The 25,246-nt window shown below is 37.9% G+C and overlaps 1 protein-coding gene across 3 annotated transcripts in view; it reads left to right on the forward strand.

Moving 5' to 3' along the window:
* USH1C (Usher syndrome 1C) overlaps positions 1–11,152 on the forward strand; it is a 55,562-nt gene extending 44,410 nt beyond the window's left edge. For 2 of the 3 annotated variants that reach the window (XM_014962268.1, XM_014962267.1), the window contains exons 16-22: positions 5,164–5,205; positions 5,525–5,578; positions 5,722–5,821; positions 7,177–7,286; positions 7,992–8,047; positions 8,945–9,065; positions 9,815–11,152. In XM_014962268.1, coding sequence (XP_014817754.1) covers positions 5,164–5,205; positions 5,525–5,578; positions 5,722–5,821; positions 7,177–7,286; positions 7,992–8,047; positions 8,945–9,044 — 462 coding nt within the window. In that variant the 3' untranslated portion in view covers positions 9,045–9,065; positions 9,815–11,152. The remainder of the gene's footprint in view (positions 1–5,163; positions 5,206–5,524; positions 5,579–5,721; positions 5,822–7,176; positions 7,287–7,991; positions 8,048–8,944; positions 9,066–9,814) is intronic. The other variant, XM_014962269.1, reaches the window with a different exon arrangement.
* Positions 11,153–25,246: the final 14,094 nt, after the last annotated feature.

Genomic DNA, 25,246 nt, shown 5'->3' on the forward strand with positions numbered 1-25,246 from the left:
GTCTTGATGAATTTACTTGATTCAAACAGCCAATCAAGTGAGCCTATACTTGAGCAATTCACGAGTAAAGTAGATAAAAAAACATGAACATATGAATAAAATAAAAATGCAAGAATATGTAAAACATTCCTGTTACCTGGAAGGTAGTTGGGCCAGATAGGAACAGTGAAGTTTCTATTGTGACTTAAGTCTTCATATTAACTGAATTCAGGTCAGAATTCCCATGTCTTTTAACAGTTCATGAAAATGAAATTGTTCTCACTTATAGAAAGGGAAATGATGGGTGAGGATTAAACCTTGAGTGTGGCCTTGAATGCCTAGGGCTGCCCTGGGTCAAAATCAGTCTGAACTATTTGTCTCTGCTTTACTAGAGTGAATTGGAATACTCTTATGACAAAGCTAATTAAATTTTGGCTCAGAGTACAGGAGAGGATTGTTATGATTTAGTGATGGGGTTTTGAGAGAAGTAAAAACAACATGAACTTTAGTCTCTGCTCTCCCAACTGTTGCAAACATCCTGTTGTGTGAGCTGGAAGACTTTGATGCACTTGCTGCTGCTGCTGCTAAAGATTTTTCTTCAAGTGGTCCTTTGTTGTTGGATGCAGCATTTCTGAAAGGAAGAAAGAATATTTAAGCTTTCCTCTAATTTGCAAGATTTGAAGCCTGATTCTGCAGTACTGCAGTCTGCACACTGCAGACAGATGCTTAGAATACTGTGTGGTAAGATGTGCAATGACTGGAAAATTCAGTTATTATTTGCCATTGCTGCACCAAAACCATCTGTGTTGAAAGGGAAAAAAAAAAAAAATTTTTTTAAGTGGCTAGAGGGGGGCTCAAGAATTTTGTGGAAAGTCTTACAGACTTGCCAAAAAGTTCTTCAAGAAAAAGCTTCAGTCTCTGTAGTATTAATGAAACACAGACCACAAAACTTTAATTCACTAATAGATATATGTTTCCAAGTAATGGTGTGATGATAGAACACTGATAGAATCAGTAGTGAAATTGAAATGTAGTCATTTGTTTTAAAGCAAATTGAGTTTGGAAATGTAAATACCATACTTTATTCTGTAGAAAGTTGTTCTTGTTTCAGAAGACTCAAATACATTACCTGATTAGATGCAGGCTTTTGAGTGGAGGCTGGAGCAGTGTGAGGACTGTTTTGTATATTTATTTTTTTAATGCATTTTATTTTTGAATTTTTTTTTGTAACATAATATGAGGTTCTGCATTTTAAGTGACTTCAACCTATGTTTTTTTTACCATTTTGTTAAAGCACTGGAAGTGAAAGAAAAACAGAATCAATACAGGATTAAAATCATTGAAGCCCAACCCAATAACATAAAATCCAGCAGTCATTAATCAATATTGTGAAATTACTTGTAGGTACCCATATGGAAGCAAGACTACTCAAAAATAAGTCAATTAAATTCAGGAGGAATTTTTCTTTATGTAGGAATGAAGCCTGTACTAGTTATTGGTATTTAGGTAATTCTTTCAGGATGAGCCCAAATACACATATCTTTTCTTTCAGTTTATCAACTTCATGAGGAATTTAATAATGGAATTCACCTTTCATTGTAGGGTATTACCTGCTAGGAGAGCAAATATTAAATGTATAACACACATTTATCATGACTTTTCAGTATTTTGGAAATTACTTGTCTAGCATTTTGTCCTTTTTTTTTTCTCCACTTATTTTTTCAAAAATCATGGAGAAGAGACTCTAGCACTGTTCTCTAGAAACTAGGGATAAAAAGAGTCATGGAATATGTTTTTAAGAAAACTTGTGTTATGGAAATGTGTATTATTTGTGTAGCTTCTCTAGAATTCTTTCTTTGTATTTCGTACTATTTCACTCTGTGTGTTCTCTCACTTTGAAATGGTAAAGGGAACAAGTACTAATAAGTGCACCCTAGAAGACACAAAAAAAAAAAAAGGCAGTGAGATTATTTATGAAGAGGTGATACTTATTTACAGCAAAAAGTTAATACCTGGTTCGGCAATTTTCTTTCTTTTGCAGCCACAAGAGATGTTTAAAAGGATGGTGGTTTACAATTCATCATTTAGATCTAACAAAAAACAAGTAAAATAACATTTTGCATTTTGTGTGGTACTTCTTGTTTTGACTGATCATGAACCTTTCCTTTCTAATCCTACTACTCAGTTTCTAAAACAGAGGATGAAGACAGCCCTAGTGCATGAAAACTGCTAGTCTTTGTAAACTTTCAGTGTGTGCCTGTGGCTCCTGCTGGTCTAGACAGACGAAGAATGAGAGGGTAGTAAATCCTTCAGGTTGAACCAGCTGTAACTACTTATATGGTTAGTGCAATCTTTAAGGTAGCTGAACCCTGATAACTGATCTGATACTGGCAAACTAAAGAAACAAGGAAACCTTAGGAATGTAAAAAAAAAAAAAAAATTAGACCCAGTTGCAATGTGTTCAGTAATAAAATGTTTACTTATTTTAATAAATGAGCTATTACCATAACACAGTTATTGGTAGGAAACCAGAGGAACTAGTGGTGGAAAGCACTTATATAGTCTTTCTGTAATGTGTAGGATTTTTCTGCTGTGTTACTACTTACATTGCTTTCCTTTCTCATAGTGATGAAGTTTTCATCTCTTCCTCTTTAGTTGACTGGTGGTTCAATAGATAGTCACTTGAAGAAGCAAACTTTGTGTTTAACTTCTCTGCTGCTGCTAAACATGCCAGTTTATGTGCAAAACACCATTATTAGTGCAAGCTAAGTTAAATGCATTGCCATGTTGTATGAAAGTGTTGGCACACAGTTTGTGAGCATTTGAGTGGTAAACCATTAAGATAAATAATTTTTTCTTCTTTTAATCAGTTTCAATCTAGATCTATAAGGGAAAACTGTATTTGGCTGATAGAAATAAAATTTGGAGATTGTTCAGTTGCCATTGAATGTTAGTATGTTCTGTATATATAACAGTTATGTTCTCAGCAAATATGTTTTTTGGAAAATTGTGTTATATCTGGTCATGGGTTTCTCTTTCAGTTTTTTTTTGTTTATCTCAGGTCTCAATTCCTATTGACTATTGATGCTAGAAACTTCAGTGAGCGGTACCATTGGCTTAGGTGCTTGTGTTTTGGTGTTTTTTTTTCTTTTTTTAAATAATAGCTTTACCTATAATCTAGAAGTCAGACAGATAGTTATTTCAGTGCAGTTATTTTAATGTTACAAATTCTACTTATGTTCAATCTTATGTTATTGTAAGTCAAGAAAGGATTAGAATGCTCTTCACTCTTTTGCCTGAGATGTCCTGAGTAGTGGGAAGGTGGGCTTAGCACTGTGGTTTCCACTTGGTCCCTGCTTGGATTTGGAGTGCACTCTTTGCTCTCCAAATTTGTTATGCCCATTTCTGGGAAGATTTACTACAGTTCAGGGGATATCTTCATTATATCATAGCTGTATTTGTATATTATTGGATCCAGATTATACTACTTCTTTGCTTGCAGGTTTTTTGTTGTGGGGTTTAGGGGTTTTTTTCCTGTTGAAAACTTATTTTCCCAGGAAAACTTTCTTCAAGGGCAACATCTGTTTTTCATGAGGGTGACCTGGGACAAAGAGTGCAATGACTTCCTTTAGATTACATAATGAATTAGTGACTTGGCTGAGATAGGAGTTCTTTCCTCTAAGTTGCTTGCTCCAAGACCATAGATGTCTGCTTCAGCCATGATTCCAAAGGTCAATACAAATTCAGTTATTCAAACTATTAGTTGTTTAGGTAGCTATCATTGTAAAATGTTTCTCTTACAATTTTAGTAGAACTGTTAATAACATTAATACACTTTTTAAATGAATGAATGATGGGGATTTTTTTCCCCAGGATGAAATTCTACCCTTACCGAGGTCTGTGATCACATTCCCATTTATTTAGTTCCTCAAAGTTGGTAGTTAACAGGCATTTGTGTTTGCTGCTGCAACTTTGTCATTTAACAGCCAGTCCTTAAAGATACCAGAGGGATCTTAAGCTGTGTATTTGATTTACAAGTGGGAAAAGTCTTAGCTGAGTCTGTGGGTGGAATAGACTTTGTCATCAGATGGATCCTATAGAAAAGAGGGCAATAATGAATATATCAAGCTTGATCACGCACTGAACCACGGGTCTGTGTCAGATAGTGGCTTGTCTGCTGTGTCAGCGAAAGGTTTTGTGGTTCTGCATTGTTCCCATATCCCCGGGTTATTGCAGCTTGAAGCCACAAGAGTGATACAGCATTTAGGTGCCTCAGGAAAGATTTCGAAGTCCTGAAGTCCTGCCTTTAATATGTAGGGTAAGTGCAGAGTTTTTAGAAATCTCCAGTATCGCCCATACAGTCTCACCTAGTTAACTACTAATACTCCTCTAGAAACCACCCCCTAAACACCATTTATTCCCGATTGCAGACTCAGGAACTCTCATCTTTGCAGAAAAGGTGACTCCTGCTTTTTCACTGCAGTGTTGATTTAACAAGAGTAATGTACTAGGTTTTGAGAGTTTAAGAAGGTGTGGGCCCTCTCAAATCTTAAATCTTGCTCTACCTAACTGCAATGTTATCTTCCCCATTTTGGACACTTCCTGACAAAACTTTTTAGCTCTCCACAGAACCATGTGAAAACAAAAATGGTTGTTGTCCTGTGTTTGCTTGTGGTGGTTATGGAGCCAACTCCCTGAAACTCCATGGAAAGGAGGATAGAAGGGGGCTGGAAGAGGGTCCTACAGCCCAGACACTGTGGAGTAGTGTTTCTGACAGGTGAATTGGAGCCTGTCACTTCTGCCTCTCTTTGTGCCCAACATGGCGATAGTCCCAAGAAGTGGTGCTCAGAAGAGTGTGGCAGAACATACCTGTCCATGATGCTTTCCAGATTTGTTCTGTCAGGTGTAGAAAGGAACTGTGGAGCTGACAAACTGGAAAACAATTCCTTGAAACTGCTCAATAGTATGACCAGCTCAATCTGCTGATGTCTCATAAGGTTTTGAAATGTCTTCTGACTGTCAGGATGGACTATTTGTTGCCTTTCTGTGCTTTTCTCCATTTACTCTCTTCTTTCATAACTTACAGAATTACATGTTCTCTCGCTAATAAATAAAATGGTGTTTGTGTGTTAAGTGTGTGGATGAGCCTGATGTTGTTATAATTAAGCATTTTTTTCTTCTCAGGGCTTCCAGAAATATTTGGAAGATTTTGATCCATATTCAATGGTAATGAGAGAATTCAAATGTGTCTCATTGTTTAATATTGAATATACTGGAAAAAAACACATCCTTGATTGTGAGGGCTGGGAGGGGGTAAGATTCTTGCTTGTTGGTTTGCTGGGGCTTGTGTATTTGTCTTTTTTACTCATGTTAAAAGGGAGTTGAAAAGGAGTTTTCTTGCAGGGAAAAAATAATCTGGTGTTCTGATCTTCCTCTGTCACTATTTTGGAGGAAGAACTCCCTTTTCTCCCATAAACTACATAGAGAAGCCTAATTATTTTGTGTTTCCAAGGTGGAAATGACTAATCATTATATCTTTTTGTAGTTTACACCAGAGCAGATTATGGGAAAAGATGTACGGCTATTAAGAATTAAAAAGGTAAATACTCTCCTATTTGATTGATTGATAGTTAAAGGATTCATGTAAGTATATCATGTACAGTCCCATTTACTGGGAAGAAGGAAAGATTAAGCTCCTAAAATTAGCAGCCTTTTCTGAACTAAATCTCTTTTTTTTGATAGGAAGGATCATTAGACCTTGCAGTTGAGGGAGGAATTGATTCTCCAATTGGAAAGATAGTCGTGTCTGCGATCTATGAGGGTGGTGCTGCAGACAAACACGGTGAGGAACAGTGGGGAATTTGAATGCTCCTGGAAAGGGGCTCCTTAGGCTGCCTGGGAGTTGTTGGCTGACTTCATGGCTATGCCAGGTACTGAGAGGCACACTCAGATTGTCCAAGGCAGCCAAATTCTGCCTCAGCTCTTAAGAGCTGAGGCCAGATCACAGAGAGCCTCATGGTTTGAAGGGTGCTGCTCAAATTAATAATTATGTAAAATTTATAAATAGTGCTTAAGAAGAAATGGTTACTGCTGCTGCATTTTTTATTATTACAGAATTTTCAGTAACATGACCTGTTCAGAGCTGTTCTCTTCATAAGGACTCCCTGTTTTCCAGGCTAAAAAAAAACCAAAAAAAAAGAAATAAAAACCAAAACCAACATGTGATTCTCTGGTATATTCTGTTAATTAAGGAAAGCAGAATATGGTCTCCATTATTTAACAATTTCCAACCAAAGACATCTGTGGTACTTCCATGTGCAAAGCAATTACCTGACCATGGCTACACTACACTGCTTAGTTTTGTTTTTAATGCTACTTTCAATAGTAATTTGTTTTGTAAAACACCTGGCTTTACTCCCAAAATCCCATTAAAGGCCAGAACCTTCGGGCTAAGAGCTTAACTCTCTAGAAGGCACAAGAATGTGCATACAAAGAAATCCAGGCTTTGCTCCTAGTGACCAGTATTTCTCATTCTTTCCTTGAGAACTCTGGTGATGACCGGGTAGGACAATATCTCCTTATGTTGTCTTTACTGTCTTTACTGACCTTGTCCCAGTCTGCACCTAAGTTCAAGACACTCTTGCTGTGAAAACATCTCAGCTGCTTGTTCTCTCAAGTACTCTGTTTCTCTTTAAATCTTCACTGTTGTGAGCATCTCTTGTAACTGAGGCTGTCCCCTTACCATCTGTGTTTTCCCCTCATCAAGTCCAGTCCCAGTTAGCTGATTGTGCTTCATTCTGGATCAACAAGTCAAAGGACTAAACATTACACATACTTCTGCAAAGGAATAAGTCCTGCAAACCCTTGACAAATGCCACTTATACCTTCAAGTCTTTAAGTAATGTTGCCATTTTCATAGTATTAACAGCCTACCATCAACCCCAGTTTGTAAGCTGTATAGATGGATTACCCAGGCATACAAACTGCTACTATGAAAATCTTATTTAAACTAGTTTCTTCCTGGTCATGAGCAATGCCTAAAAATTCCTTTTTTTTGTCTATGTCAATTTTTAGTGTAAGCCTTCACACCTAGTGAAGGCGCTTCTCATTATGTTCAGTACTTCATAAATATGAGACAGAAAAGACTCACAGAATTTTTGCTTATGTGTGTGCATACCATATCTGTCTTTTCACCAGGAGGCATAGTGAAGGGGGATGAAATATTAGCTGTAAATGGCAAGATACTAATTGACAGCAAGCTGGCAGAAGCACAGGCAATGCTAGCAAAAGCTTGGAATATGGGTGGGGTAAGTAACCTGGAGTACTTAATTTCACCTATGACGTTCATTTGAGATACACTTTTCTTTCATGACGTTGTCACATCAACACAAATAAGGTTGCAAACATCAAAAGTAACAGGTATGTCATGTACTACCGAAGTGAGCTGAAATCTGCAGATGTCGGTATACAGCATCTCTGAAAATCTACATTTAATTTACTGTGAAAGTTCGTGCAATTGAGCCACATGTTAAGATTGGTATTTAAACACATTACATTCTGAGTGCTTATAGTACGTTTATCTGTAGAATCTGTCTTTGATATTGAAAATTACTTGCAAGCTGATTGGAATTTTATGATAATAGCTTATCTTAGCTTTGATTTCTTAATATACAAGTAACACTGCATTTCAGCTACAGTGAGTGTTTTCTCCGCAACAGCTGTATTAATTGCTAAGATGACCAAAGACACGATGATTCTCGGAATAATTATTTTTAAAAGCTTGTTGCAAGACCAGTGGATTTTTCTTTAATTTCAGGGTACAAATCAAACAGCTCAATCTTGAAATGATCTTTCTGTAGAAGTTTTTAATAGAGATCTTTCTGCTGCTACCTGTGGTTTGCCAGGAATAGACTGCCTTCCTGATTCTCTATCTGATATTCCATGGTGGTCCACTAGCCATCTCTAAAAGCAGTATTTAGCATCACGTGTTCGCCTGTGCATTTCTTTTGCAGGATTGGATTGACCTAGTTATTGCGGCATCACCTCCAAAGGAATATGATGATGAAGTGTAAGTGCATAAGCTTTCTCTCTCCGGGGATTAAAAGGCCAGTAATGACAGTCCATACAGTTTGCTTTTTTTATCAGGCGTATTTCAAGTATTTATTCCTCATGGATTACATAATCTTCTGCATCACATGGTTGCTAATTTGATAGTTATAAGTAGGTATCGTCTATTACAGCAGTGGTTCGCAGACTTTTCAAAATGGTGATTCTTAGAATTGGTCATACTTGACTACATACTCATGCTTTTGGTTTGAGGATTTGAGGGGAGGTTGGTTTTTTTTTATAAATTACTTACTTTAGTCTGGATCACCTACTGTGGTCCCATGAATCATGATTGGGGGAAACAAATGCCCATGAGCATTCTTCATCACAACAAGACAGTTAATTCTGTTTTATGGAGGTTTTTTAAGTTAGATTTCAGTTACTATCCTTGTCTAAGCCAACCTAAGTGTAAAATTTTCAAAAGAGCTAAGTGGTTTGGATGTCTTGGCAATTTGTGATGTTCACAGGGCCCTTTTTCTAAAGATAATCATCATAGCTGTGAAACAGAAGAATCGAAGGCTTAAAGTGTGATAGAGATATCAAGTCAATACAACTTGGCTTTACTTTGGACACATACTTTCAAAAGAAAGACGAATGTTTTCTAGCTGACTAAAGGAAAAGTTTTGAAGATGCCTTTCCTACCAAGTAAAATGTCAGAAGAAAGTTTAGTAGTTACTATTAACCCAGACCCTTGCTCTATGTAGAATACTGGAGTATTAGTTGCTGTAAATCAGTGTAGTATTACTGGCTAAGTCCAATTGAAGATTGCTGTAAAATTGTGTTTAATACCTGTGCATAATCTAACAAGCAAGGAAGTAACTGTCACTGTTATTTCTGTTTTCATATCCTGTATATTTAGCCCTACTATTCCCTCATCAACAGTCAGTCCCAACACACACAGAAAGGTTTTTGAAGGCAGTGCACCTGTGTACAGACAAGGGTATCTCCTGCAGCTGTAGCCACTGCAGTATTCCCTCATGGTGAATAGCCAGACCTGGGTTAACATGACTGTCCATCGTGAGGCTGCGTTATTTTTTCAGCATGTGCCTGCCTGTGCATTGCATGCCATGCTTGCTTTCGTTCCTGGCATGCTGGAGTGTTCTTTGGGCTTTTGCCATGCCTGACTTATTAAAATATAAGTATTAGTTTCTACTTCATAATGTCCCTTAGAGGTCTTCTACAGAATTGATTTATCATCTGCTAGACTCTAAAATAAATAGGCCCTGTCTAAAAAAGTAGGATTAATCTGATTTTTTTTTCCTTATCTGTGGACCACTGCTGTGGCTTTGTGAATTCATACGTATATAAGTAACTAAAAATTACTTCCTTGTTAAGGCTTGTCCAAAGAACAAGTTTCCATTTGTACTATATGACAATGTGCCTGTAAAAAAGTATTCATGACTGGTTTTCACTCAAGTTTGCTTGTGTTAATTTGTCACTTAACAACGGGTTTGTCCTGAAATTATCCTTGTGTCATAAATTTAGTTTACTGTGTATGGTTTCTCTATGCTGTAATTGCTCTAAGTACAGTCATAGATCTCTAGAAGAACCAAGGTAAGATTTCTTGTTGCATGGGCATATTTGTGGTCTTCTCAATTATTACCTGCAATAAAATCAAAATGACTCAACTGAGATCCAGTTATATAAAATTGTGCTTACCAGAAAGACTAAAAATTGCACTACAGTTAAACTAATCTGTTTCACTATCTCTTTTTCTTTTTGTCTACAGGACATTTTTTTAAAGAAGGCTACACTGGAGAAATGAAGTATTCCCCCTGCAGAAACCTGTTGTTCTGTAAACTAATCGGAAATCAATCACCACATGAAATGCATCTTTACTTGAAAGAAACGTAAGCAATCAATCAGACCTATAAATTGAAATAGAGGCTTCAGATTCCTCAGGTAACTGGAATAATTTCAAATCATTCTACGGACATACAGCAAGAATTTTTTGCAAAATCATTGGGGACTGCCAATAAGCATAGTTTGCTCTGTGAGCTCTCCATCTATTTGTTGCTATTTGGGGGTGAAATTTTGAAAGTAGTCTTCCAACTTTCCTGGAAATAGACAACAAAATGGCAAACGAAGATAGAACACAGATGACTGTTCCCACAGGCAACACTTGTGATTACACGTTCACAGGCCAGTTTAAGTGTGAAAAAGATTATATTTTTACTTTGTATATAATGATTTTCCCTGGAGAGATGGGACTGTATGTAGGTAACTTCTGTTCTCACTCATATTCTTCTGGCTCTCTTAATGTCTATTTCTGTTGCTCAGTTGCGAGTTGTTTTGAGTATGAAAACCCTGCTGAATGAAGAGCCAGTAATACCAGGAGTGTGAGCATAATAACAAATAATTTTGGTGATGCTTATACAGTATAAAGAATCTTCTCTGCCATCAAAGTAAATAGCTAGCAAGTAGTCCAGATGTCATTATGTGTAGTCACAGTTATACTACTGAGTATTTGTATTGGTGGGAAAAATTACTCCCTCACATAGTGGTGTGATTCACAGCCTGAAGTTATGTAGTTTGTTCTCAGTGAGGCTATATATGTGACTAAACCGTGCAAGAAATCAGTATGTGTAACATTTCACTCATGGTGACTATATGTCTTCTGTTTCAATAAATTACTCAAGACCATCAAATCTATACTAACCTGGCATAAGTATGATTACGGTTGTAGCCTCAGTATTTTTTTTATGTTATCAAGGATATCCCCTTTGAAATGTCATTTTCTTCTTTCCTTTCTTGTAACTGCCAGTTTGTGTTCTGTTTATTATGTTGTGTTTAGATTTTTCTTACCTGGATTGGGCATATCAAATTCCCACTGAAATCTTGCCTTTTCAAGATTTGGAAACCTTTCTTTCTGTAACACAGGAAAATAACAATTACATTCTTGAGAACTCTGTACTTAACGGAGATGATTATTACATTGACTTTCTTCATTTGCAGTATTGTTCCAATATGCCAATTAATGTGTCTGGCAGAGTACATGTTAGAATGTTTAACATTTTAATTCTTACAACTAAACCAGAAATAAAATTGCATTTGCCAAATGGAAGAAGTAGTTTCCTGTTTGTCTCCAGGTTTGTACATCATAGTAATAGTTAATGTGCTAAAGTACACAGATTTCTGAGTTGATTTTTAATAACAGATCCGTTTGCAACAGAATGCCACCCTTGTGAAACTCAAAAGATAACTCTGCACAGTAGGGAATTGTCACTCAGCTGAGTTGCAGGAATCTTTTCTGAGTTTTTATGGGCAAATTTGATCATTTGATAGTTGGCAAACTACTTAGAGTGCAGCTGCTCCATTTATTTTGTTTGCTAGGTCTTTGTGTGCATTTACTGTTGACTTCCTAACCAACAGGCTGGTCTAAATGCATCAGGATTATCACCAGAGAGAAAACTGCAGGAGGATGTACTCCTCCTGCTGCTCTGGTTCCCAGTTGCCTACGTACTGCAGCCATCTGGGCTGTATGACAATGCAGATAGATGAGTGATGCTATCAAGTGTTCTCTGAAGTGATGCTCTGATGCTATGTGACCCACAGTAAAGAACCAGTAATGAACTTCAACCTGCAACCAATGCTTGATAGTCCTAATCACTGTCTCAGCACACTAAGAAACATAATACAGAAAACTTAACGGTTAGATATTGGGAATATTTTTACTGGTGTTATTTTTTCAGAGCCAAAAAGAGCACAGAAGATTGAGCTGGGAAATCTGTGGGAGTACCACCAGTTGAGTTGCAGCCTTGCTTCTTAGTCACAAAACTGTATTTCTTCTTCCCATCCACCTTGTTAACTTGATTTGGTCAGATACAGCTTAAAAGACATGAGAGGCAGTTGAGGAAATAGTTACTGTGCATTCTTCGTGCGTATGAGAAAGTGTTATTAACCTGTGTTAGGATGGCAGAATTGCTTGAGGCAATGTAAGGAGGTGGTGTTAGAAAAAAGAAGGTTGACACTTCTGAGATCTTAAAATTATTTTAGGCCATTCATCAGGTAGTTTTTTACTTTTTTCCTGGCTTTCAGTGCCCTGGGACTGGATCACATCTTTCATTTACCAGCTAGCACTCAAGGAGATGGAGAAAGCTATGAGAAAACAGTTTTCAAGCAACTTCCCTCTCTGTTTCTTCGGTGTGTGTAAGCAGAGTGTCCCAGATGTAAATCATTTCAACAGGCACCCATTTAAGTTGCTACTACATTGTTTTCTGGTGGCTGTAGTAGTCGCTACATGTGCCCATGCCTCACCCCTGTTCAATCAAGCCAGCTGTGAAAAGATAACAGTAGGGTAAATGGAACTTTCTCTTCTTTTCAGCCAATGTCTAGTTTCCTTTGGGAGTATGGAAACTCTGACCTGATGCACATACTTCACTGACAGTATCATGAATGTTTCAAACAACTTTTAACATTAGATGGTTTTTTGTTTTTCATTTGCTGTAATCTCAGAGGGAATATGCCTAGTTTCTCAGAACTGTTTGTTTGGTTAAGACCGCTAAAACTCACTATCTCTCTGTATGGGATAATAACCCAGAGGAAGAGTTTCTCAGAACTGTTAACAGTCATTCTTATTCTCTCAGGAATTTGTTGGCCGTGTTAGTCACAGCGTTGTCTCCAGCATACCCTCACAGTTGCTGAACTGGAGCATGAATTACATTAGAGACTTGAGACTTTCACATCTGCTCTGTGAGCCTGTGCGTGCCTGCGTGCAGGCAAAAAAATGGCAAGCCTTGTGCATCAGAACCGTGACATACATTGCAGGGTAGGAAATACTGTTGTTTATTACTCATGGATATTAGTATTGGGAAGTCTTTGATCTATTTACTACTGCTGTTCTACCACTTTAAGAATTCAATTCAGCCATTATTTATCATATGACCATGGCATATTTTAAAAATGTTAAGTACATTTCAAAGAAGTTATGATTTTAAAAAAATGCTCTATTTATAAACAATTTTATATATATAAAGGAGGGGTGTATATGAGTAGACACACTGATAACATTTTTAATCAATTTAATTTGAGTAGCACATATACAAATAACCTCAGCACTTCACAACTATTGACTATAAATAAGTTGTTATAAACCCTCTTGCCTTAAAAACAGGGCTGAAAACCAAGGTTTCATGTCAAAGGATGTATGTCTGGTTGTAAGGAGCTTGGTACGCAATAGCTGTATGCTTTAGCTGTATATTGACTTTGATAAAGCAGGGTCAGACTCAGAGTAGCTGCTGTGGAATTTTAGCCACCTTTCACCAAAGAAACATCACTGGGATCTGTGTTGATGTAAACAAACTGTGAACTTGACACCATTGAAGGACTAGGTCTAGTGTAGAGAAACCAGCCTCTTATAAGGAGGTGACTCTTAGGATTAAAAATCAGATAAGTCTAAAATACTTCATTATCAATTTATGATAAGCTAATAAGTGTTTGATCCTGATGCTGAGTTTGTTCTCCAGTGTTTTTCTGCCCATTTGCCCATTTTATCTTTTGCCATTGTTCTCAGGGATTTTATGTTTTTTCTGACCTTCAGAAATTTCTGAAGCAGGTTCCAAAATTCCCTTCTTGAAGACTTGAAATCTGAGGACACTCAAGGTGGTCTGCTCACAAGTCATGCAAACAATTTCCATGCAGATAGACTAATATGCTTTCTTTCCTCCTCCTCAAGGAAGGCAGCAAAAAGCTTGCCACTGGGGCAATACTGGGGACCTCTGCTGGAATGGTTGTTCCTCTCTTACTAGATCTGCATTATTGGAGGAAGCAGATAATTGTACAGCAGTTTACTGGGGCTCAGGGTCCATCTATATTTACAACAAGGTAACTGCGCTATTTTTGATCTTCACTGAAAACATCTAAGATGAAAGAGGAAGCGGAGACAGATATAGGAAAAGCAATCAATAAGATTTCTGTTCTCTATAAAGGAACTTCTAGAAACATGAAGCCTGTTCAGCTTTAAGAGAATCATGGATTACAGGTAAGAAAAAGTTCTCTGGACTGTGGTGCTACATGTATATGATAATGCCCAATGAAAGTGTAAACTATTAGTGTGACAACCACTGGAAGGAAGTTCTAAGGAATTAATTTTGAACAAGTACAATGTAGACTGGCAGCTCTTGGATACTGAGATCTGAATGGCTGGTGTTCAACTCAGACTGTTTGTCTACATGGAAAAAATGTGGAGTCTGATGTAGTCCAGATAGCTGCTTCATCCAGTTATCACAAAACCTGCTGCATGATTAGCAATGAATATCCCTTACACATTTGAAAGATAATTGTGCTTGATAGCTAATTTCCCACTTACAAGGTAACCATAGACTAGAACAAGCAAGGCTCTGATCCAGCAAAGCACTTAAGTACATGCTTAAATTTAAGCATGTGAGCCGATCCCATTGACATAGGTTGAGTTCAATAATACTCCTCAGGCTTAAGTACTTTGCTGGATTGGGGCCTGAAGTCAAAATCTGAAGGCAAAGGATGCCTTAGCCCTGGCGATGCTTATTATGGAAAGTTGTTATTGTTAATGCTGAGGTTCTAGTACTGATACTGAATTTTGGTTCCTCTTCATTTTCTCAGATAATCTTTAAAGGTTATTCCTCCCACCAGCCCCCACTGCACATTTTCTTGGCTTGTCCTCCTCTTATCTTTTCTCACCATTTCTCTTCCAGACATCAGTAGAACTCATTAGTCTTCAATAGCTATAACAGAGTTTGTTATATGGTGCTTAAAAGAAAGTTTGGGAAAAACCGAGAGCCTCCCAACATAAACTGAATAAGATAAAAATGAAACAGCTTTTTTGAGGACAGGGACTTTTCTAAACAATAGGGAAGTGAGAGGGAAAGTTGCTAACATTACTCCTTATGTAAAGGTACCCCATCCCCTCCGCCCCCAACCCCCCCCAAAAAAAAAAGATCCAAACTATTTTTCTCTGAGTTTTTCTTCTCTTCCCTTTCTCTTTCACCTAAGCAGTTGGGGATGCTTTAGCAAGAGGGGGACTGAGACCCCATGTTCATGTTGGCCACAGCCTGAGACTTTTAAGCCTTAGTGCTACTTAACAGAGAGAATCTAAATAAGACTAGATAGAAAACGTTTGATTAGACACACTTGGCACAAAATTAAACTTCGATTAAGATCTTGTGATAAGTATTTCCTTGACGGGGTGAAATACGTTTTCAGGGTTATCCTTTGAAACTTAGTCAATTATAATTTTTCAAGTAACAATAGTTTTTTGTTATCCTCATTCCCCTCGCAGCATAAAACCTGAAATTTTCAGAGGAGAGAGGCTGATGAACACTTTTTTGATCAGCAGCAATTCCAACAGCAAGGAAGGATTGACAGAAAGAGAGAGGAGAGATGCATGTTTTTATTTTCATTATTCACAAATAATTGTGAGGAAGCAGATCTTGAATGTGAAGTATCAACCTGTTAGGACAGAAAAAATTGCATACTGTTCCTTAGTGAAAATCAGGCATCTTAGTGCAAAGGAGTGACATCCATAGCAGAAGTCAAAAACTGAAGAGTTATTCAAGCTGGGTGAGAGAATTCCAGTTCAGAGCAGTCACTTATAATCAAGCTATTCATGCAGAGACTGCAGCTGGCTAAGAGAACAGAAGGAACTGAGACGATTCAGGTGTGTTCATTGTGCTCCTGCCTCCAGGTTGCTTTTTCTTCACACAGGGGAAGACAGCTTCCGCATTACGTATCTCATACATCTGAGTATGTGCACATTTTCTGTTTTCAAATAAAGCAGCCTTGCTATAAAGAAATCAATGGAAGTGGCATGCTGTGTTATACAAATCATGCAATTTATCAAGACACAAAATCCAGATTGAGAGAAGGACAACAGAAACAAATTTATTCTCCAACCAACACAAAAATTTCTCAACAGTGATTTCAGAGTAAACAGGTGGGTTCAATGTAGTTTATAATGTTCTTTTCTTCTTGGAGTAGAGAATTTAATTGCAACAAACTTGTGTTAACACTCATAGGACATTAAAATAGAGTGGGTGAGCATATTTTTTGGTTGGACTGTTCACAGGGAAAAGTTAATTTGAGCGTATTAAGTTTCCTGGCCTACTTGTAGTGACTTATCCTGTGTTGTACTGCTGCAGGAAAGCTGTGGTTGGTTGGTTTTTTAAAAAACTATATGAATATTCACATTTGTATACCTCTAGCCAGAAGCATAGATGCAGAGACTCTTTTTTCTCGTGTCATTGAAGTGCTTCATGAATTACATACCTTCTCAATGATAAAATTACCCTGTTCTGCCTTTTGTAATGGTATATTTAAACCTCTGTGTACATGAACAGATATGTTTAAAAAAACGTAGTAAATTGATGGAGAAAAGTGGCTAGATTTATAAACACACTCAAAGGGAAAAAATGCTTACCCTTCCTTACGCTAGGACGAGGGAAGTGACTTTTATACAAAGCATGTCACCATTTTCCTAGAAAGCAGATCACAGCCGAGGATTAAATCTCAGTTATTCTTTCTTTATTATTGATGTAGTCTCTTAATCATGGGACAATGACCGATATAGTAAAAACTACACAGTTCCACTGCTGTGTTCCCAGTAGTGGAACAGTACGTAGTTTTTACCTGATTCTAGCATGATCTATTCCTTATCTTACTGTATCTTGAGCCTTCGTGGCCCAAAATACAAGGAAATGGGAAAATGGCTAGTGTTCTTTTATGATGTGGTGATACCCTAACTGAAAGAGGTGGCAGTTTAGCATTTGTTAAAGAAGCTCTGACCAGTTTCAGGATTGGCAGTATGTAGAAAGCAATCTTATTTTTTCCGCCCAGTTCTATTGAGCATGTGCTGAGGATGTATCCCTGGCACACGTGAGAAAATCATCACTTGTCAGTGCTCTCCAGCTGGATGTGGTTGTTCTTGTCTCCACTGCATCGCTGTTACGCTGTAGATGAAAAACAGACAGCAGATGATGGTACGTGAAAACTTCCACGACTGAGCCTCAGCGCATGACATCCCCCTTCACATTTGGGCTGCTAAAATGCAGACATGCAGAAAGTTTCCACTAGCTCGTATTGCCTTCTTATCACAGAAGACAAATTTAGCCTGGGGAAAGCATTCTGAGACAGACTACTTAGAACCATGAGAAAAAGAGAGAATTGGGAATAATTCCATGTAAGAGGGGAAATTAGAGTCTGGGAATTGTACCCTACATAGGTGGTTCTGATACATCCACTTATGGCATCAAGTGGGCAGACAAAGTGTGCCTGCGTGTGGCTGCCCAGGTGAGGAGCCACAGACTTAGGCTGAGAAGCACTTGGGACTGTACGAGGGCATCAGGCTCCTACCAAGGAGGCCCCGCAAACTATTTCCTACAAACTCTCTACAAACTAATTTCTGTAAAGTAAGGTATTTTTGTTTACTGTGCTTTACAAGCTTGTCTCATAGGCTATTTACTCTAAAAATTATAAAACAGAACACAATGTTCATTAGTTATCAATTCTCATTATATCCTCAGCATCATTTTAGCTCTGTCAATCACAATTGTGTGCAACTTTGAAGCTTTTGCAGTTCTAGCACATTGAAAATTGTCCATTGTACTTGCGAGTCAGGGTTGTTTTCTTAACTTATGCCATGGAGTGAAAGAGTGGAACTTATGCTGTTATGAAAAGAAAAAATTCAACTTCGAGAACTTTTTTTTTTTTTAAAAAATGTTCCTCAACAAAAGAATAGGATTTCTCTTTTAAGACATGTACAATACAAAGCATTATCTTTAGCCTTGTGTTACCACCAGTTAGCAAAGGTGAGAATTACTTTCAAAGTAAAAGGAATTTTTCTCTATATCATTGTCAGAATAAAAGCAACTTTTCCAAGTTGGTTGTTTGTGTTTTTTTTTCTAGCCAGAAGAGTTTATTTAGTTTTGGTTTTTTAAGCTAAATGTGAGTTTTCATATTTAGGCACACTGAGAGCAGGTCTTATAGAAAGGTCTACAGCTGCTTTGCATCCTGCAGGGAAGTGGATACATAGAGTTGTTTGCTGCCATTTGTGTGATCATGGCGTATATAAGTGCCACTCAACATCACGCTCCTGATACTTCTTAAACGTGGTCTCACCTCTAAATCCTAAATAGGAATAAGATTAGCTGTAGTACTGTATTTTACATGCTGCTGGAAATTAATCTCTCTTCATTATTTTCAACCCGTTCCCTACCACATTAAGTTTAAGGGGATGCCATACCTGTACAAAGTTGTTGTTTCTATTATTCACTTTTAAAAAACAGAAAAAGCAACTTGTAAATGCACTGTGTAACACATTAAAACTAACCTGAACACGCACTACTCCCATCCACCCTTTATTTCAGCCACTTAAGGAATTCCTAGTTGTACAAGCAGAACAAGAATGAAAAATATCAGGGCAGGATTATTCCCTGAGGTAAATCCTCTGGCATATTGACAGTGTGAAGGACCTGTGGCATTAGCTCAAACAGCTGAGGTTTCTTTGGCATTAAGGAGAGACTCTACCTTCTCTCCTAAGGACAAACTAGTTGTTGATCAGGGACTGGTAGCTGGGCCCCTCTCAGTGAAGCTAGTTTTCTGTGTAAGAACATTACCATGGTGTTATGTGCTGGGCAGTTGCTTTTCCTTCTATTTATAATTTTCCCTCCTTTTTTGGGCCAAAAATAGTAATTTAATGTGACCCAAATTTGCAAATACTTTTAGCTCCCTCGATGTTGCGTTATTTTGCCCAGTTTAAGGGTGGGGTTTTGTTATAGTGCACAATGATTTGAGAGTTTGATATTCAGTTTTACTTATTTATTCTTGTTACAAATTTGTGGGCAGGATCTATGGACACTTAAATTCTCCCACTATAGAGGGCAAAGAGTAGTGCTGCGTTTCGTTACTGGAAAGAGCTGTGAAGCCCTTTTTTACCCTTTTGCAAAAGCTTGATTCCTCCTAAATATTGACAGTATAAAGAATGCCTATCCAGAGTAAACGTTCTCTGGCTGGTTTGAAGGCTGAGGCTGTGAACTGTTTGCCGTAAGTGAGAACATTCAGGATTTACTTCTGCCACCCAAAAATGTCACAGACTAAGGTTATTTCCATTCAAAGCTTCCATACCTACAAATGCAAGTACAGTGCTTCGCTATAAACAAACAAAACTGTACTAGTCCAAGAGATGTAATGAGCTTCAGGTTGAAATCATCATGGAAAAAAATGCAAAACGGTAGGGGAAAAAAATTTCCCACTGTCTAGGAGTTCAATTACTAAGTAGCAAGTTAGTAAGTTAATTTTCTTTATATTTTGTATGGCTATTGATTGTTTTAATTCCCTTGAGCCTCTGAAAATGCCAAATGTAGTCTGCATGTGGGCTGAACTCAAGAAGAAAGCTTCCTGAAATAGGCCTTTGACAATTAATTCGTTGTATGAGAAATCACAATAGAGAATAAACAGTCTTGGCTATACAGGATCAAGCTTTTTGTGCATACTCATGATCTTTCTTTTTGTTCTTTTTTTTTTTTTTTAAATGAATCTACAATGTGATTTTTGTTTTGGTGGTTGTTTTATTTTAAGTGCTAAAATAAATGCCACACTGCAATGTATTCTAAATAAATAGAAGAAAAATTTGTAGTGCAAAGCCTCATTAAACAGCAAGACTTTTAAATTTGTTAAATTGTGTACAATTTTGTCAAATAGTGGCACAAGAAAAATACATTCCAAATCCAAGTCTGAATTGATAGCTTTAAGTTCTCTCTAATTCAATTGTTGTGTCAATTTTACACACTGGATAAATTGAGGATAATTGGGACAATTCCCAGGTGACAAATAAACAGATCGACTAACTACAGCTCTCCAGTGTGCCTCAACAGAAAACTGATTTTTATTCGGAAAAAAATTGTTTCTAACAAACAATTCAAATCTTAATTTTTGGTCTAGTTTCTCTTTTTTGGAAGAGTTCCTAGAGAGGTCAGTGACTTTTAATCCTGTTATCTTTTAGAAATTAGTGCTGGTTAGATGTTTATTTGTTAGCGTGTGTGATTTTTTGCAGTATAAACAGGCAAAGTAATCCTTTACAAGAATCCATTTACAAGGCAAGTACCGTAAGGCACTTAACTGAATCGGTAACTAAAACAGCATGTGCTGAAGGATACCACACTGACCCCAGAACAAGAGTTGTTTATTGGCATGAGTTAGTCCACAGCACTCAACTTATTCTCCTGAGGAAAACACAACACTTGTACTACAAGTACTACACAGAGAGTACTCAAATTATTAACCATTTAAATGCTGGGAAAATAAACTAAATTAACTAAGGTACAATGTGATCAGTGAGATCATGGGGCTATTGTAGGAATACACCCATGCACAAGGATAGTTGGGAGTGAATATGTTGGTATAGGCCTGATTTTTCAAATATTACTGCTGCTTTGATTGCCTCAGCATTTCTCAGTGTAGCTTGAAATATTTTGAAGTGTGGTGCACCAACAAAGCTAACTGAAGCTGGGGTATTTAGTTACCTTCCAAAATATTTAGAGGATGAATAAGAGCTGTAGGTAGATTAAATAAGTAGGCAGGTAAGAGGAAAAGCAAACTTTTTACTGAAAACCTGCCTCTTCTTTTGAGATGAGGAGTGGATGCCCAGAGGAGAGAGCACTGATGAGTTGGACAGTCACCCCTCTGCCCAGTGAGAGCAAAATGGGGAGTGCTGGGGAAAGCAGCACACCTGGAGCATATTGTCCTCGTTGTTGTGAAGAATCCTGGTGATACAGGAGGTGGAGCATCAGGTGTGTCCTTAGGTCTCACTAGCAAGGGAAATAGCCTGCAGCCCTTCAGCTGATTTACCACGAGTTTTGCCAGGTATCAACAAGTGCTTGAGCGTTTAACATTTCAAAGCAGAGTGAGTGAAGAGAAGAGCAAGAGTTTTCCCCAGGTTTCAGTGCTGTGTGGTAGGGCCAGGTCGGCACTGCTCTGGCTGCACTGAACCAGGAAGGCAGTATTCAGCTGAGGAGCTCGTTCAGAGCAAGTATAACTGCCTGAATGTTGGAAAAGGTGCTTATAAAATGATGTAATGATAGAGGTCCTGTATGTAGCTGAAGCCACAAGAAGCCTGATGAGTATTCAAGGACTTAAGTGTTGTTTGTCCTACAGTAACACAGTGTGACTTCCTTAATCATAGGTAAATGAGAATGGCATTTCATGAAGATCATGTGGAGAGGAGAAGTGCTGATGACCATTTCTGCTATGTTAAATACGGGAAACAAACCAAATGTTTGAATCAGTAATATGTGTGCTGCTACTTTTGATGATGTAACAAGTGGATGCAGAAGAGTTCCCATTCATTAGTTTCAATGGAGCTCTGTGGCACACGCTTAAAAATAAGCTGTTCTAATCTAAAACACTTATCTTGAGTATTTGCCTAAAGATGATTGTCCAAGAAAGAGCGTGTGTTTTATTTCCACTGTAAGATAGATCTACTTACTCATAAGGTATTTCTTCATTTTTACTGAGGGAGAGCAATCAAAAATTAATAAGGTTTATTTAAAGAAAAACAGCCATTTCTGCGAATGTGCACTATTATGCTTATTGCACTATTTTTAATAGTAGTACTTCAGACAGCTTTTACAAAGAAATGTCATTTGCTTTATCAAATGGTATCTTCTGTGAAATGGTAGGTTGGAGTTCTTTCTTCCACAAGATTAAAACAGCAGTTTTCTCTGGAGGTAACTTTCCTTAATTTTTTTCTTCTCAACCTTTCCACATGTTCTTTTGAAAAAGGATAGGTACTCTCCTCCCTAGATCATGATAAGGATTTGCTTTATTAGGCTTTGTTCTGATTAAAGACTTCTGCTTGTTACTTGGTCCCATTAATGACTTGAAAATACATAGGAAAGTAAAATTTTCCTGCTTGATGCCTAAACTTATATGCTTAACTAACTAATTCTGAATATGGGCTGTGGCTGTTCTGAACTTTCAAAAGTTTATTTTTCTTTTATATTTGCTTTTCTACATGCAAACAAAAGAAAAACCTGCAGAGTGATCCACAGTAGCAAAAGGTGATTTTTAGGGATTGTGTCACTTCCCCTACATAGCACTGTTGAGCAAGAGAGGTCAGTGCAGAACAGTTGAATAAGAGGACCAAGAAACAAGTGATAAAGGTAGGAAAGAAAAATGAAGGGTTCCACTTAAATGAATATTCTTATCTGTTAAAAACAGCTATCAGGTTTTAAATTCTGAAGTGTCAATTCTGTACTACCAGAACCTGTCCACATCCTGTAGATGAACTCAAATTCCAAGACAAGCATAGGAAGTGATTTTTCTTTGAATTAAATATATTGCCCTTATCTGTCTGGAATTCAATTTCAAATAATCAAGGTACTTCCAAAATATTTCCAGTCACCTGTTGAACATGCTGGTGGCTGCCAGGTTCTAACTTGATTTCTCATTTCTAACGGATGTGCTGAAATGATGAAGTAGAAAACTGACTTCTTGTTATATGGAACTAGTCAAAAAAGAGTGAGGGGAAACAAGATCTAACAAGACTGCAGTGAAAAAGTAGGTTGCACTTGCAACTTGCAGAGAAACATAGCGGTCTACCTGTCCCTTTCGTATTGTTCTTTGCCTTTTTTTGTACTTTGAGAAATTCTGTTCTCACGAAGCTTTACAAAAATGAAGCTTTGAGAAAAAACCTATTGCTCTGATCTGCTCCAAAGCACTGGAACCAGGACTAGCAAAGATAGTCTGGGTAAGTACATTCAGTCCTTCACCACCACAGGCAATTGCATCTCAGCTTTTCAGAAAAGGATCAAACTCTGTCTTAGAATTATTTTGTGAAGTCACAGTTCTTTCACCAGTTGTGAGCAAAAAAAGAAATTGCCATTTGATGCTTTAGTAAGTAAAAGCAGTATTAGTCCAAATTCAGCACTCCAGATTTCATCGTTACAGCAGGGACAAAATTGTGGCATTGTTATTGGAAGAGCTAGATCTTTAAAGAATTTGTGTGTGCGCATGTGTGTGTTTATTGCTAAGAATGCTCAGTTTATCAAATGTTTTTATTTCTGTCATTGTGGGTTTTTTCAGTGTTTCGTTAAGTAATTAATTGTAATCCAAGACTCTTCTCCATTTAGTCCATCACCTTTCTGTTCAGGTTGCCAACACATTTCTGACTTAACTTTAGTTCTGTGATGGGTGTACATCTGCTCTAGCACCTGGAATGAGACCATTCATTTTAAGCCACCGTGTTAGCTATGTAATCTCGGCTGCATTCAAAAACCATTGAAAAGATAAATTCCAAGTTGCAAACTCTGGAGTTTCCTGATGTTTTGTTGTTTGAGAAATATGTTTTTAAAAATATTGTGATTGACGTCTTGTAGCAAAGGAAGATGCTCTCAAGGTTCAGACACTGTGCAGAGGCTGGGGATGTGAGCTCAGTTCTTGGATTCCTTTAGAGACTTTGGTAAACTTCAATTTCTGTGTGTGGCTCTCTGTCCACAGTGAAGGTGGTGATGATTCCTCCCCAAATCTTAGCCCATGATTTCAGTCTCCAGAGTGTAAACTGTCAAGAGTTCTTTGCCTGTTTGTCTACAACATAGAGCCCTTGTGTTACTTAGGGCCTCAGGAAATACTTAAATATAAATTATTTTAAAATTATCTTCATGTAAACTCCACACACTGTTTATTAAATAACTATTAGAATAACAGAGATGAGCCTAACCAGAAGCTCAGATGAATGCTGGGTTCTGTCCAAAACGTAAAATAATTATAGTCTTCCCAGTGTGGGTGTGACTTTAACATTTGAAAGTACATATACACAGGATTTGGCTTGGGCTTTGTCTTTTAATTATTATACTTAACCATGCTGCTGTAGCCCTACAAGATCCTATATAGGAAGTAATATGCTGCATGCAGGGAATTACTTTTTCTTTCCTCCTGTCTGACAGCAAGATCAATAAAAGCAGCACGACAAAAGTAATTTTCAGGTCTATTAGTGGAGCTGCTTGTCCTAGAAATCAAATTATCTCACATTAAGCATCCATAGCTTGATCGTTGGAGGAAAAACGAAGATATTCTTCATTTATGGGGTCATTTCCCTAAGAGGCATTTAACCAACTTGTCATTTTTGCAATTTGAGGAGTTAAGCCTGAATGTGTGGGCACTCTTGGTTTGGATTTCTGTTTATAGAAGGTGGTGAGTTGCATTAAATACTGAGCTGAGCAATGGATAAGTGTGACCAGGAATGAAAGGAGCTCCAAGGTAAAGGATTTGGTTACGAATCTGAACGTTGGGTAATTCCTGGCTGCATACCAGAGGTGTTTGAATCTCACGCTTTGACTCAGCCTGTGCTTGGAAGTGTAAGCCAGGGGCAAACTTCTGACATGACATTTTAGTATTATCCCCCAACATGGACATATTTGAATAGATTTTATTCTCAGCTCAGCTGAGCCCAACTTCTACTCAAGACAAAAAGGTTTGAAAATTTTGATTTATGGATTATTTTGGTATACATAAAATTTCTGAGGGAGTGATGTGGAATCCACTCACATTAATGGTCTGATTCCCACAGACTGCAACAGTCTCACGGGGGAAAAGGAAAAAAAGTCAGGCTTGAACTCATTTGAGGGGTGAGAAAAGGTAAAAGCACGAACGTAATAGCTGTTGGGGGTATGATGCTGAAGTCTCCTTTGAGGACAGGGTACAGCTGTTTACACCATTTGATCTAATAATATCCTCATCACAGTGGGGAAAAAAAGCACACATCTGACAAGGGTAAAAAAAGCATCCTTCTTCTTGTCACCAGTTCCTCCATCAGCCCTCAGTCACTCCTTTCTTCTTTTTTTTTTTTTTTTTTTTTTTAAAGGAAAAAAAAAATCCTCTTCTCTCCCCTTCCCCCCTTTTTGTTTGCCGTGGCTTTGTCTGGGGGGATGTTGCTGGGCATTTCTAATGAGAAGAAGAAGAATTGGGGCGATGGGGGCCGGGGCAGTGGGGCCGGTTCCCCACTCCCAGTCCCTGCCAACCATTTTTTTTTTTTTTTTTTTTTTTAAAAAAAAACCGCAGTGTCTCACGCTGGGTTCCCGGGAGCGCTGCTTTGTGCTGCCCGAAGGTGACCGGGGCCCTGGGTGCCGGGTGCGGGACGCGGCTCCCGCAGCCCCGGGCCCCCTCCGGGAGGGGGGCGGAGGGGGGCGAGGGGCGG

The sequence above is a fragment of the Calidris pugnax genome, unplaced genomic scaffold, assembly GCF_001431845.1.
Source record: "Calidris pugnax isolate Ruff unplaced genomic scaffold, ASM143184v1 scaffold593, whole genome shotgun sequence".
In the NCBI taxonomy this organism is placed as follows: domain Eukaryota; kingdom Metazoa; phylum Chordata; class Aves; order Charadriiformes; family Scolopacidae; genus Calidris; species Calidris pugnax.